Here is a 15,448-nt window from a genome sequence, read left to right as displayed (position 1 = left end):
ACGACCACTCCTCCTCCCTCATTGAAAGCCAGAGAAGCATGTTTGTGTGATCATTCTCTGGGTGAATACATATTGCACGATCTAAATTTTGATTGATGTCTGTTGGACCAGTAGTTTTTGAGAAAAAAGGGGAAAAGTACCGCCTGAGTACGGAAAAGTATCGCATGTGTATGGAAGATGTTAGGTATTAACGGTGTTCCATACACGATTAAAATAGTGTTAATAACTTGAATTCACCGGCAAAATCCTCAGCCTATAGCGATCACTGATTGGCTCGTGTACTAGAAGGCGAAGCTTCATTCGCCATATTGAACGTTACACTTTTCCCCATTCAAAACTACATGTGTGACACGTCTTCTGTATTCCATAGTCTTTGGCTATTTTCACATTTAAATTCTCATTTTAGAGTGTTTAGATGGACGTGACAACGGCTTTGTTTTCACAAACTTCTACTTTCAGATTTATGTGCTTTCAGTCACAAAAACACCATTATCATGTAAACTGACAGGCAAAATGGAAACATTAGAGTAACTGCACCTTCAGTACACTACAAATTGCAAATATTATGTATATACACTGCTCAAAAAAAGGGAACATTTAAACAACACAATATAACTTCAAGTGTTCCCTTTATTTTTTTGAGCAGTATATATGGAAATTTGGCAGCACGATGGCTCAGTTGTTAGCACTGTCACCTCAAAGCAAGAAGGTCACTGGTTCGAGCCCCGGCTGGGCCAGTTGGCATTTCTGTGTGGAGTTTGCATGTTCTCCCCCTGTTTGTGTGGTTTTCCTCCGGGTGCTCCGGTTTCCCCCACAGTCCAAAGACATGCGCTATAAGTGAATTGAATAAACTAAATTGGCCGTAGTGTATGAGTGTGTCTGTGTGAATGAGTGTGCATGGGTGTTTCCCAGTACTGGGTTGCAGCTGCAAGGGCATCTGCTATGTAAAATATATGCTGGAATAGTTGGCGGTTTATTCCACTGTGGCGACCTCTGAAATAGAGACTAAGCCGAAGGAACATGAATGTATGAGGGAATCTCTAGTCTGCATATACTGTAGTGTAAGTTGTGTGCATATGCTTAGATTCATAAAATCCCCAAGTGCAGTTAATAAGGTTGTTGTTCTAGTTCTCTCATATAGCAATAATGAAAATGCCCTTCCACAGTTCTCAAGTGAGAGAGTTGGGATTAAATTTGAGCTTTACTGCGACCAGTTTTAAGCCTATCTCAGGAAACAATTCCTTACCTGTAGCCAAACGCTTCACATGCATTAATAACAGTCTAGATAAGAGATGTTTTGAAAGATTATGTTTGGGAACTCATTTAGTACGTTCGTGTGCAATCCCACGTATTGTGTGAGTGTCTATGTAAATACGTCTAGAAGGCTCCTATCAGTTCATACAAGGCAGACTAAGTGCTTAATCAGTGCAAAGAGCCGTCATTAATCATATTTACAACTTCCATTGATTATCTACAAGTGTTGCGACTCCCTTCCAAGCCATGACGCGTCTGCGATATTAATTTGATAAAACACGGAGACCAATTGCCTGCACAAAGTCAGGGCTTTAAGTTATCACTCTGATGGATGAGCATTCTCCCTTGAGATACACCTCTGTTTACGCCAGGCCTTAGACGTTTTGATAAACTCGGTCAAATCAAGTTTACCCTACCTGATTAACAAAACTCCCATTTTATTACTAGCCTGGTTGATTAGCAGCGTGCTAATGAAAAGCAGGAGCCAGAGCTTAATTACACATGCTATACCCAGCGCACATTTATCCCTGTCGTTAATAAAGCTCCCCTGCCAAATAAAACAAATGACAACTTCCCGCCACTAAAATTTATCCGAGTCGTAAAAAGCCTTTTTTTAGCATCCCTTTAGGGAATGGCATTTACTGTAGGAGCCCATGTCTGACTTTCTCATCATGGTTTGCGTCAGTTTGATTGTAGGCTACATGAATTGTTGAGCAATTTAAAGCTAGCATTTATTGTGGTGTTTGTCAGCGTTATTGGATTTGAGGTGGTGCATTGAAGTATTTGGGGGGGGTTGGTGTAAGGGGTTGGCCCTTGTGTCCACATTTGTGTACTAAACAGTGTAACATCCTTTGGCGTTGGTGCAAATCTGTTTGAGGTCAAAGGTTATTATAAGAGGTTAAGGGTGTTGACGGGTCACTGTGGCATTGGCAAGAGGATCAAATCCCATCTGAGTGTTAGGAGCGGGCTTGTCATGTGATCTGGGCTTTTAACCCCAGTGCATCATGGGAGCAAGACCCCACCTATAAAACTGTGTCTGAATGTTCTTAGTTTTCCTTTGATGGATGCTTTACTATCCCATGAGGCCATGGTAGTAGTCTTTTTCCAGGAAAAAATAATAAACAAATATAAAATGCAAATCTAATTTATTTGACATACTACATTGCTTAAAATATGAGGACTTGTTTTCATTGATCATATCTTTAAGTGTGTTTTGTCTGGCTGCGCTTTCATTTTTTGACCCAGTTGTGCTAGTTCAGTAAGACAAAATACACTCGTACTAAAGATTAATTCTCTGAAAACAAGACTTACATCCTATAGATAATTGAATCAGTACAACGCCAATCAGATGTACTTCATTTAATGAAATCCATTCTTTTAATTGAGCAGGATGCATTAAAACTGTCAGGAAAAAAATGTAAATATTACAAAAGATTTCTATTTCACATTAATGCTGTTCTTTTGAACGTTTTGTTCATCGAAGAATGACAGCTACCTTAAAAATATTGGTCACACTTTACAAAAAGGTTTCATTAGTTAATACATTCACTAACATCAACTAATTATGAACAATACTTGTACACCAATTACTACTAATAATTCATCATTTACTAATGTATTATTAACATCCAAATACATACTTGTTAACATTAGCTCATGTACCTTGAGTTAACATGAACTAACAATGAATAACTGTACTTACATGAACTAACATGAACAAATTCTGTTATAAATGTATTGTGCATTGTTTGTTCATGTTAGTAAATGCATTAACTAATACAGCCTTATTGTAAAGATATAAAGTTTCTTAAGAATCACCATTGTAAGCGTCATGTGACACTCGAGACTTTATCAATAATGCAGAAAATGCATCCCTGGAAAAAATAGCAAATTTGAAATGTATAAAAGTAGTAAAGAGGGCTGCACAATATATTGTTTTAGCAATGTTATCACAATGTGCACACCTGTAGAAGTCACAGCGCTTGATCTGCAATGTTGAGTCTGAATTATAGCTGCCCAGGAAACACTTATTTAACCATAATAGAGTGAAACTTTAGCATTTTTCAGGGGTTTTTAAGACATGTGACTGTGAGCATTTCATGAGAGTTGGGCACTAAAAATTGCAAAAACATTACACACAAAAACCCCTTTTCTTTCTCAGAACTTGTCTTCTAGAGAGCAGGAATGACGAACCCCCCACCACCTTCATATTGTCATATTGTTTTAGTTGTTTTAAGGAAAAACTCACTTTTGACTTATTACTTCTGAAAGTGAAAACAAAACAATATTTTTACTCGATTTGTTTATTTATTTTACATATTTGGTCTAGAAATGAGACAAAATCTCTAAATTAAGCATTTTTTGCAGTTTGATTTTTCAGTTTCTGTACCTGAATACTGTTAGAATTCACAGAAAACAAAGTGAAATAGAGCTATTAAAACCAAAATAAATGTAAAAACTGGTGAAAATATTATATTGAAATATATATATATATTTTTATTTATTCATTTATTTTAGATATTTAGTCTTGAAAATGAGACTCTAAAATAGAAAAGCATTTTTAGCAGATTTCTGTACCTGAATACTGTTAGAAACCCCAGAAAAAAGTGTAATAGAGCTTTTCAAAAAAAAGGTGAAAATATTTAAGTTGCAATATATATTTATTTATTTGTTTATTGTAGATATTTGGTCTAGAAATGAAACAAACACTCTAAATTAAGCATTTTTTGCAGTTAGATTTTTCAGTTTCTGTACCTGAATACTGTTAGAATGCCCAGAAAGAAAAGTGGAATGGAGCCATTCAAACCAAAATAAATTTAAAAACTGGTGAAAACATTTATATTGCAATATATATATATATTTATTTATTTATTTATTTTAGATATTTAGTCTAGAAAATGAGACTCTAAAATAGAAAAGTATTTTTAGCAGATTTCTGTTCCTGAATACTGTTAGAATCCCCAGAAAGAAAAGTGGAATGGAGCCATTCAGACCAAAATAAATTTAAAAACTGGCGAAAATATTTATATTGCAATAAATGTTTATTTATTTATTTATTTTAGATATTTGGTCTAGAAATGAGACAAAATCTCTAAATTAAGTATTTTTTGAGGTTAGATTTTTCCGTTTCTGTACCTGAATACTGTTAGAATTCCCAGAAAACAAAGTGAAAAAGAGCTATTAAAATCAAAATAAATGTAAAAACTGGTGAAAACATTTATATTGCAATATATATATATTTATTTATTTATTTATTTTAGATATTTAGTCTAGAAAATGAGACTCTAAAATAGAAAAGTATTTTTAGCAGATTTCTGTTCCTGAATACTGTTAGAATCCCCAGAAAGAAAAGTGGAATGGAGCCATTCAGACCAAAATAAATTTAAAAACTGGCGAAAATATTTATATTGCAATAAATGTTTATTTATTTATTTATTTTAGATATTTGGTCTAGAAATGAGACAAAATCTCTAAATTAAGTATTTTTTGAGGTTAGATTTTTCCGTTTCTGTACCTGAATACTGTTAGAATTCCCAGAAAACAAAGTGAAATAGAGCTATTAAAATCAAAGTAAATGTAAAAACTGGTGAAAACATTTATATTGCAATATATATTTATTTATTTATTTATTTTAGATATTTAGTCTAGAAAATGAGACTCTAAAATAGAAAAGCATTTTTAGCAGATTTCTGTTCCTGAATACTGTTAGAATCCCCAGAAAAAAGGTGAAATAGAGCTTTTAAAACCAAAATAAATAAAAAAAACTGGTGAAAATATTTATATTGCAATAAATATGTAGCAGAAAAATAAAATATCGCAACATCAGAAGTTTCCGATATCGTGCAGCCCTAGTAGTAAATGCAACCATAGTAAGCATTAGAGGCTTTCTTTAAAAACACTGAAAAATATTGTTGTAAACTAGTAAATCTGTTAAAGCAGTTTTTAACTGGGGAACCAAATAGACTTTTTGATAAAAAGGAGAAAAATAGTACAAATGTACAAATTGTATAATTAAACAAATCTAGACAAATCACTTTGGGCTATTTTGCGGTCGTCCAATGCTTTCCTGCATATGAAAACACAGCAGAGAGCTCTTATGCTTGGATTTATGCCAATACATATATCCCTTCGCCAGATTGATTGAGGGTTTCAGTGGTAAATAATAGCAACATTCACCATCTTTTGCTTTTCCTTTTTTTTTTCAGTGTGAGAATGCTAGAATTTGATTATTGGACTGTGAAGGAGACCATGACAAGAACACGCACACACACAAACACACATGAGCATTTTCTCCAGCTCTCGTCTTCCTCCTCTCTTTTCTCTCTCTCTGCTTGATGATTGTGTCTTGCTAATCAATGCCCTTCCCTGAATAGCATTACTGTGTAATCCTGACCTCTCTGAGGGGAAGGGGTTTGTAATTAGAGGACTGTGAATTCTCCTACCAGCCAGCACACACACACACACACACACACACGCACACACGCACACACGCACACACACACACACACACACACACACACACACACACACACACACACTCGCTCTCTCTCTCTCTCTCTCTCTCTCAACAGCAGGAATGTGACATGGAGTTGACACAAGGACTAGCGGGGCCTTTCGGGGTCAGCAGGTCATAAGGTCACGTTTGGGTGGCGACAGGCAGAGCGGAGCAGAGGGCGGAGGACTGTCAGCTCTGCTCTTTAATAGACGCTCATGCCACAGTCCTCATCAGCCCGAGCAACCGCACACCAAACCCTGCCTCGCACCCGGTGTCGGGTTACTAATCAGGTTTCCACAGTTACCTGGTCTGCAGAGCCTTTTAGAGACTTACTGTAAATGCAGTAGGAGCCAATCGGAGATGAACATGCTAATGCAGCTATTCAGACCAAAGCCTTATTCTCTCTGTTTTGCCGTTTATTAAGACCCTTCACAACTTCGTAGGTCCATAGTAGAGGATGTGTAGCTAGATGTACTTGTGTCACGAGGAGAAGAAAGAGAAGTGCACTCTACAATCTTTTCAGATCTGAATAGTTTACTCTTCATGATGCTTTTGTGCTTTAAGATTTTTTCCCCCAATTCCCCCTTTAGATCTTTTGCGCTTGTTGCATCTTCTCCCACAAAATAATTCATCTCCTGGTGAAATTTGATGTGGGTAATTGTTTGAATTATTTTTCATTTATTTCACTTAAAAGAAATACTAATTAATTTAAAGTAAGAAAGGCAAAAATGTGAACTAAAATAAGAACAAAAAACAATTATTAAAAATTACAGTAGTTGCTCCTTGATGATATTAAAATAATTTATTTTATAATTATAAAATAATTTTGTGTTCAAGTTGCATGTGGTAAGTGGTCGATAGAGGTTAGTGTCCATTGATCCAGCTCCGGTCAGTCGACTGACTCCCTCGGCACTGCCCTCTTTCTCTCTCTCTCTCTCTCTCTCTCTCTCTCTCTCTCTCTCTCTCTCTCTCTCTCTCTCTCTCTCTCTCTCTCTCTCTCTCTCTCTCTCTCTCTCTCTCTCTCTCTCTCTCTCTCTCTCTCTCTCTCTCTCTCACACACACACACACACAAACACTACATTGGTTGTTCTTTGATCTCGGGCCATTTTTCTTTCTCTTTAATATCGTTTCAATTAACTTAGGCTTTTCTTGTTTTATTTAAGCTGACAAAGTTGAAGTTGTTGGATTTTGTCGTAATAACTTTTATTTACACTAAAATGACATATTTATATATAACTATTTGTACTTAAAAGTGTATCAAAAAACTAATTTTTATTATTTATTACATAATCAATTTATTATTTTAAATGTAGCTGAAGTTCAGTTTTATCATTATATATTATATTATATTATATTATATTATATTATATTATATTATATTATATTATATTATATTATATTATATTATATTATATTATATTATATTATACACATTATGTTGTTTTGTTTGCTTTTTGGTTGCTTTATTCATATAGCACATTTAAAAACAACAAATTTTGACCAAAGTGCTTTACAAATCAATCAACACACAAAATTTATACTTATATATGTAAACCAAAATCAAATTAATTACAATCAAAAGCAAGAGACAGAAGATGATTTTTAAAAATGAGATTTAAAAGCACCAAGGGAAAGCATGACCTGACATATAAAGACAAACAGATGCACAGATGAATTCCACTGTCTCCTTTTGATTTTAAACAAGACTTGGGAACAACTAGCTGAAACTGTTGTGCCGACTGATGAAGTGTGCCAGTGAAGAAGCTCACCAATTTAAGTAGGTGTCAGACCATTCAAACCTTTAAAAATAAATAACAATAACTTGTACTGAATCCTAAATTGGACTGGGAGCCAGTGGATCGATGATAAAACTGGAGAAATACTAGCAAATTTCTTACTTATGCAGTTTAAAGGCTGCATTTTCAACCAACTGCAGGCATACAATTGAAGCATGAGAAACTCCTGAGTAGAGAGAATTACAATAGTCTAATATGGACATAATAAAGATGTTAATAGTGGTTTCCAAATTCTTGTAAGACAGAAAATGCTTCAGTTTACCATTATGGTCATTTAAAAAATCATGTTATAGTGTGTTTTATTTCCCCAAAAGTCCCAAATCCAAGGAGAACATTAACATCGTTCATCCTATTTTGATGTGCATTATAAACTCTGTTAAATTAACCAGAGAACCCAGTTTCTAAATGTGTAAGACACTCTGTTAAAGTTCCACTCATCAAATCTGAAAGCCCTTAACACAGAAGCATGTTTGCAAACCGAAACGTTATGTTCTACTAAGCTACAGATTTTTTAGTGCATGTTTTTTTCCACCCATCTGTCCCGGTGATGCATCCGTCCCTCTCTGTCTCAGCGGGATTCTCTCTCCATCTCCAGCTGAAGCAGGGGCTCTTTGTGTTGAGGATGAGGGCTGGGGTCTCTGTGTTTGGGACACTGATTCTTTCTGACAGCATCGGCCAGAGTAAAGGGCAGACGGCCAGTGTTCAGACAGCTGAAAGAAAGGAGCACAGCGCAGCCTCTGCTGATGAATGTGTGTCTATGCGAGCGGATGCGTTCATGCATGTGCATATGTATTTTTTATAACTCCTTATTTTATTCTAATATGCAGTGTGTATGTATTCGGCTTAGCTGTTTATTTTAGAAATGCCAAAGTCACTGGCCTCTGCATGCTAAACTACTACTATGCAGCATTTTTTTTATTTAGTTATGGGCTGTACGGGAAGCCAAATGCTCCGAAAGTGGGACGAGATTGAGTTATTCAGCTGAGCAAATGATTCAATATTTCATTATTCATCAATCAGTTATTACTATATGAATTATTAATGACAAATTATCATTGTGCGACTCAGTGGGCAGTGGAGATTGGTTCTGTGTGGATCAATTTGGCATGTGCTGCGCTATTAGCGGGTCACGCAAGTAAATGATTTGCCCAGTTGGGACACTCAGTGCAAATTTGGTCCACTTTCATATTGCTTTTTGCTTCTCTGAATTATGTTATGTCACTTATGAAAGGAGTTGTCGACACTGCAGTCAAGCTGTAATGCGTATGATGGGCTGGAGCTGATGCCATTTAATCTTGATGTTAATATGAAATGTCCATCTTTGTTGGACATTTCTTGAATTACCTACCTATGCTACTGGTCAAAAGTTTAGAGGAGTACATTTTGTTCATGTTTTTTTTTTTGAGGAAGTCTCTTCTGCTCACGAAGCCTGTATTTATTTGATCATAAGTACATATACATTTATGTTTTAGGGATGCTCCGATCGATCGGCCAGAGATCGGTATCGGCTGATAATCACATTTCATGACTTGATCGGTACTCGCCAATCTGGCTGTCTCATGAACCGATCGCAGGTGTTTGTTTATGAGTTTACAAGCAGGGGACATATAAGAACTGACATCTTTTTACATATCAGAATTGAATGTTCTGTGTTTTCAACAATATCCTGTCTGGAAATATTAAAAGTTAAAACTGATAACTTGAATATTTATTAATATTACTTATTTTAATATACGTATTGTAACAAGCAGTAGTTTATGGACCAATTCCTTTTACTAAGGAAGTAATGGATTTATAGGTGTGCATCTTTACTGCTTATGCATCAAATATGCGCTCCAAACTTCATTGAGACATGTTGAATTCTTCTTTTATGATTTGCAATGATTCCAAATTGCTTTATTAGTGATTTTTCTTGCCAATTTTTTAATCTTTTATCTATTTTGGTCTGTAAAATTGCTTCTGACCATTACGTGTTTACACTGAATAGTTAAGTATCCTAAGTATCTTAAGCTTAAGTATCATACGTGGAGTGAAAATGTGCTTTATGCATTATAAAGCTTAAAGCATCAGAATCGGCACTTGGTAATGGCCGATCACCACGACAAGGAATTGGTACTCAGTACTGACTGCAAATCGGAGCCTGATCGGAGCATACCTAATATTTTTACTATTTAAAATTATTGTTCTATGTTGGAATATGCTTTAATATGTGATTTATTCCTGTGATTTTAAAGCTGATTTTTTTCATTTTAATGAACTGGTGTCACACAATCCTCAGAAGTCACTCTAAATTTCTGATTTGTTGTTAAAAATGTTTTTTTAATCATTACTATGTGGAAAACAGCTGAGTAGTTTCAGCTTTTTTATTTGATAAACAGCCTTTACCTGAAATAGAAATATTTTGGGATGCTATAAATGTTTTTAACATCACTTCTGATCAATTTAAGGCATCCTTGATGCATCCTATATAAAAAATAAAACTATTAATTATGATAATTTCTTTACTAAAAGAAATCTTTTAAATTCATATTTTAATACGAAGCTATACAATATTATATTTGTGCATATACATAAGATTAGTCATTAATGAAGCCAAATCTGGAGCTTATCTGACAAAATAACTTACGATAATGGTCCAAAAACTAGTACACCCAAATTTATGTTGCAGAAAAATATTAAATACACCAAAATACATTGCTTATAATTACTGAGAAATGGATAAAAATTGCATTTTCAAAATGGGGTGTGCTCAATTATGCTGAGCACTGTATATAGTGTTTATTATATAACTATTAATATCACAACAAAATGTCAATCCACTATACGTGATTTATTATGTTTTTATAATATAATATAATTATATATATATATATATATATATATATATATATATATATATATATATATATATATATATATATATATATATTATAAAAACATGATAAATCACGTATTGTGGATTGATGTATATATGTATGTATATATGTATATTGTGATGTACTGTATAATGTATATAAACTATAGGCTGTATACATTCAAATATATTTTTTATTTTAAAACTGCATATTTAAAAAAAAAAGTTAAATATTTAAGTAAACAAATAAGAAAATAATTTAAAAACAGCTTTTTAAATATCTTTTTTTTTTAGTTTTGTAAATAAACATGATAATAAAAGCTATTTAGAAAATTGTCTCCACAAAACTTGAACACAAGTGGAAATAGACTGACCATTTGTGAATACAAGCTGATAATAAAACTGAATATTAAGTGTCTTTTAAATGTTAACTAAGCACATCAAAGTACCTAGAAACCATCAGGTCAAGGAAACCCTAAACAAACGTAATGCAAAAAATTATGCATGCCATGGTGGTGCATGCTGGGAAACAGCACCTCAGCACCGCAGAAATCACAGGGTCAAGTTCGTGTTGTGGCACCTCGATTAACTAGCAAAATTAAAAATGTCACTATTGACAGTCGCTTTGGAAGTGACTGACTATAACAGTCACAGAAGGGAGGCTGGAATTCACCAACCACACGCCGACATGGCTTCCGACACTCACCTGTCAATCATCCTGATGATTGACAGGCCAGCTGATTTCAGTGCCGCCGCCCCCCGCCCCAAGCACAGAGTAAGGCAGCCTGTGGCGGGTTTGAAGTATCTGTCTGCTTCGCGGCAGTAAAAACACTGATGCTTACACACTGCAAAACGAGATCCGATCGCCGCAGAGCGAGTGTATGAGCCTTATTTCAGTGTAATAGGTCTACTAGATGGTTGGCTACACACACACACACACACACACACACACACACACACACACACACACACACACACTCACACTCACTCACTCACTCTCATTGCCCTCCTGAAGGCCTGTGCATTGTGCTGCATTGTGCAGGAACAGATGCATTGATATGGTAATAAGACAGAGAAGGTTTTTTTTATTAATTTAATGCTGGAATTCACAGCCCTGAAACCCTTGGCACAGAATGGAAAAGGAGTAAGCAGAGACGGAGAGACTGTGAGACGAGGGAGAAAAAAAAAGAACAAACAAAATTATGAGTGGGAGGTTGCTTTACCAGCACTTCTCTCAGATATTTCTCGGTTTGGCGTCAGATCCCAATTTTTCAAGCGTGCAGCGGGGAACCAGGCCCCTGCCTCTCCATTCATCAAAGCCTGAAAAGAAGGTTATTAGAGAGCCACAGAGAGGGAAGGCAAGCCCTCCGCTCGCCTCTGATCTCTGCTTTTCATCCTTGGTTCTTCTCTCCGCTCATGAATACCTCTCTCTGTTGTGATGGACAGGTCGGCTGGAGCGGGGGCGGGGCCAGGCTTGATGACAGCCGAGGACTTGGCTGGAGGCGGAGACAGGAAGAGGAAGAAGAAGAGGATGACCGCTGGCCCTTACCACCATCTCACGAGCACACAGGTTCGTAGCAGATCGCTTGTAGACTGCTGGAAAGCAAATGTTTTTGAAAATGTCTGGTGAAAACGGTTGGTTGTTGGTTTTGTTTCATTGTAAGAGTGTAAAGACTAATCACTATTTACACTGCTTTTCTTATTTACAGCATTTGTCTTGTTTCTAGTTCTTAAATGAAGAAGCATTTTCTAGATGAGCAAACATATTGTCTTGTTTTCAGAAATAATAAGTCCAAATTTAGTGAGTTTTTTCACCTGCTGACCATCTGCAAATGCCCACTGCTGGCCACATTTTGATCAGGTGTTTTAATACATTCAATAAAGCCCTCAAAATCATATAGAACCTGTCCTTTGCTAGCCCTCTCTGGTGTATCCCTTGGACCAGATTTGACAGTCCGTGACAGCAAGGTTGTTGTCTTTACCACAATTATATCTAGACATGCCATACTTTTAAAGTGGAAACACACTTCCCCCCATACACATGACAAGTGGATACAGGACATTATTTACTTTATCTGACTTGAAAAGCTGAGGTTAGGGGATGGTATTAACAATGGACAATACACTACTGTTTACCTCTCAATATTTCATTTGTATTGTCGTACAAAAGACCAATAAAAAGATTTTTTCTTTAAAATAAGCTAAATAATCTGACTTATGTTAAAGAGAAAAACTATATTTAATATGTTGATATTTGGACTAGAAACAAGACAAAACTTCCAAGTAAAAAAAGCATTTTTTGCAGTGTTGCTTTCAACTTAATGCAAGAAAAAATGCCAATCACAATTATGTCAAGACTGATTGGTTTTGAATGCCATATATTGTGCAGGCCTGTAACCTGCCTAATAAAAGGGGTATGGTTGTTTTTTTCTCAAAAAAATTTTACTCTTTGCATATATTTGAAGTTCAATAGTGACATTTTAAGCACCAATTTGTGCTGGATTAGCTTGTCGGATGGTTATCATTACCACACTTTTTTATGCAACAAAAGATTGCGCAATCTGACGCGAGGCACAGCTCAGTGCTGCCTTACCTCACTTCCTACACTTTAATTGAACAGTAGATAGGCAAATTACAGTGATTTTCATCATAAAAATGATTGAAAATATTGAATCATACAGAAATTGCATTTATAGCACAGATCAGTGGACAATTTTTATTTATCATTAGTATACATCTCATGATGGCAGATGAGGATAATGAGAGGTGAGGCACGTCCCTGGTTTATTCACAAATGTGCATTTAAACTGTAAATTATTTTTATATATAATGAAATGAGATTAGAATTTTAGAAATATGAAAAAATACTTATTTTTAAATGCTAATTTATTATCATTCATCATAACAACAAACAAACAACATAACAAAAAAATTGTGAATCTGTTAAACTTTAAAATTAAAAACTGAAGCCTATAGGCAAATAACAAACTGGCCAGCTAATTTTCTCAGTCAGAATTTTTCCATTTAAATAATAATACATTTAATTGTTGTTTTATTGGTTATTCTTCTTAATGCCTTCTTCTATTGGTTATTTTCACAATTTATAATGGCCTACTGTCAAAAATTGGACAAATGAGCTAATCTCATTTGAATTTATGCAGTATGTGGTTTAACAATGTCAATAAGGTCATCATCGTGACGTAAACCAACTTTTTTATGTTCATCTCCTAATTGTTGGAAATGAAAAAACAAAAGACAAGAAATCCAGACATAAACATATCATAAAATTACTCAATTTTATAGAACAATTTTAAAATGTCTATTTTTTTAGGTAAAAAAATTTGAGAAACATTCCAAAACAGCTTTTTTAAATATAAAAAGGAAAGCTGTTTTAAACACCCATTTTTAAAAAACATCCCGATTATAAAAATGTATTTATAAAATTCTCTTGACAAAAGAGAAATGTGCTTAATAATGTCAATAATGTCATTGTTGTTGGTTTGATTATGAATACCAAACATTCTTAGTCTAAGTCAGATGATTTTATCTGAAAGCAGGGTCTACAGGGATTCAACAAAAGCAAATCAACAGTGAACAGCACTTTGAGAGTCAAAACACACACACACATACAGGCAAAACATAATTAATACCCATGTCTCTTGATGATACATAAAGATTTTCATTCATTCATTTTCCATCAGCTTAATCAGGGGTCGCCACAGCGGACTTATCCAGCATATGTTTTATGCAGCGGATGCCCTCCCAGCCACAACACAACACTGGGAAACACCCATACACTCTTGCATTCACACACATACACTACAGAGATTTTAGTTTATTCAATTCACCTATAGCGCATGTCTTTGGACTGTGGGGGAAACCGAAGCACCCGGTGGAAACCCACACGAACATGTGGAGAACATGCAAACTCTACACAAACGTCAACTGATCCAGCCGGATTTCAAACCAGTGACCTTCTTGCTGTGAGGCGACAGTGCTAACCACTGAGCCACCGTGCTGCCCCACATTAAGATTTTATGCAACGAAATAGCCAGTCAGTGCAAGAAACTGAACATTAATTACATTACCTTTAACTACAGCCTTAGCAAGCTTAAGTGGATTAGTTAAGGAACTTCAACACAGTGCTGTCTTACAACTATTGTAATAATCCAACTCAAACACTGCCTTTGCTTTAATTCTCCTCTTCTCTTTGTTTCAGATGAAGGCTCACTGTAGGCCGAGAGGAAGGCCGAGACTCCTAAGCACGAAGTTTAAGCAGAAAGCTTGTTCACAGCTGAAGCAGAAAGCCAAAGCCAAGCGTGGATCCAGATTGGTGAACTTGCTGTGTCACAGAGAGAACAAAACACAGAGCACTGTTACCGAACATCAGTCTGCAAAAGAAGAACACGTACATAATAACAAAACCGGAGAGCACAGTGACACAGGTAAAAACCACACATTTACATGAACATCAAATGAAGATGTACTTACTATTCACTCGTTCCAAACCTTTATGTTTCTTACTTCTGTTGAACACAAAAGAAGGGTTTTTTGAAGACTTTTATAAACCAAACAAAGGCCATCTTCAAAATATCTTCCTTTGTTTAACAGAAGAATGAAATTCAAGCAGGTTTGGAACAAGTAAAGAGAGAGTAAATGATGACAGAAGTGTCCGTTTCGGGTCAACTACTGTGTCATTTACTATTTAGCTTACTGTAGATTATTTAGAAATCTGATAAAAGATTAATCTATCACAGCAGGCAGTGGGACAGCAGTCCAGCAGGATTCAGATGGGAAGCGGAGCGTGATGAAAAGAGGCGCGAGGTCAAAGGTCATCCTGAGCTCTTCACCCCTACCAACCCGAACTCAGCAGCTGCTATGCAATACAGCTATGACCGATAGCAAGCTTGAAGCTACAGAGAAGGGCATCAGCGACACAGGTGAGTTATGGGCCAGAAGAAATGATGATCAGCGGACGCTCTCAGTTGCCTACTCGACTGTCTTGGTGTTAAAAAAAATTAATGGCGCCTCCTCAGGCATGCATTGGGC

At 35.6% G+C, this 15,448-nt stretch overlaps 1 protein-coding gene across 1 annotated transcript in view; it reads left to right on the top strand.

Annotated features, from left to right (window-relative positions):
* The window catches only part of bahcc1b (BAH domain and coiled-coil containing 1b), a 152,476-nt gene that overhangs the window by 120,025 nt on the left and 17,003 nt on the right, over positions 1–15,448 (top strand). Inside the window, exons 15-17 of the mRNA XM_056470163.1 lie at positions 11,846–11,969; positions 14,619–14,844; positions 15,157–15,339. Of these exons, the coding sequence (XP_056326138.1) occupies positions 11,846–11,969; positions 14,619–14,844; positions 15,157–15,339 (533 nt within the window). The remainder of the gene's footprint in view (positions 1–11,845; positions 11,970–14,618; positions 14,845–15,156; positions 15,340–15,448) is intronic.

The sequence above is a fragment of the Danio aesculapii genome, chromosome 12 (assembly GCF_903798145.1).
Source record: "Danio aesculapii chromosome 12, fDanAes4.1, whole genome shotgun sequence".
Taxonomy (NCBI): domain Eukaryota; kingdom Metazoa; phylum Chordata; class Actinopteri; order Cypriniformes; family Danionidae; genus Danio; species Danio aesculapii.
This window is presented reverse-complemented; position numbering and strand designations above follow the sequence as displayed.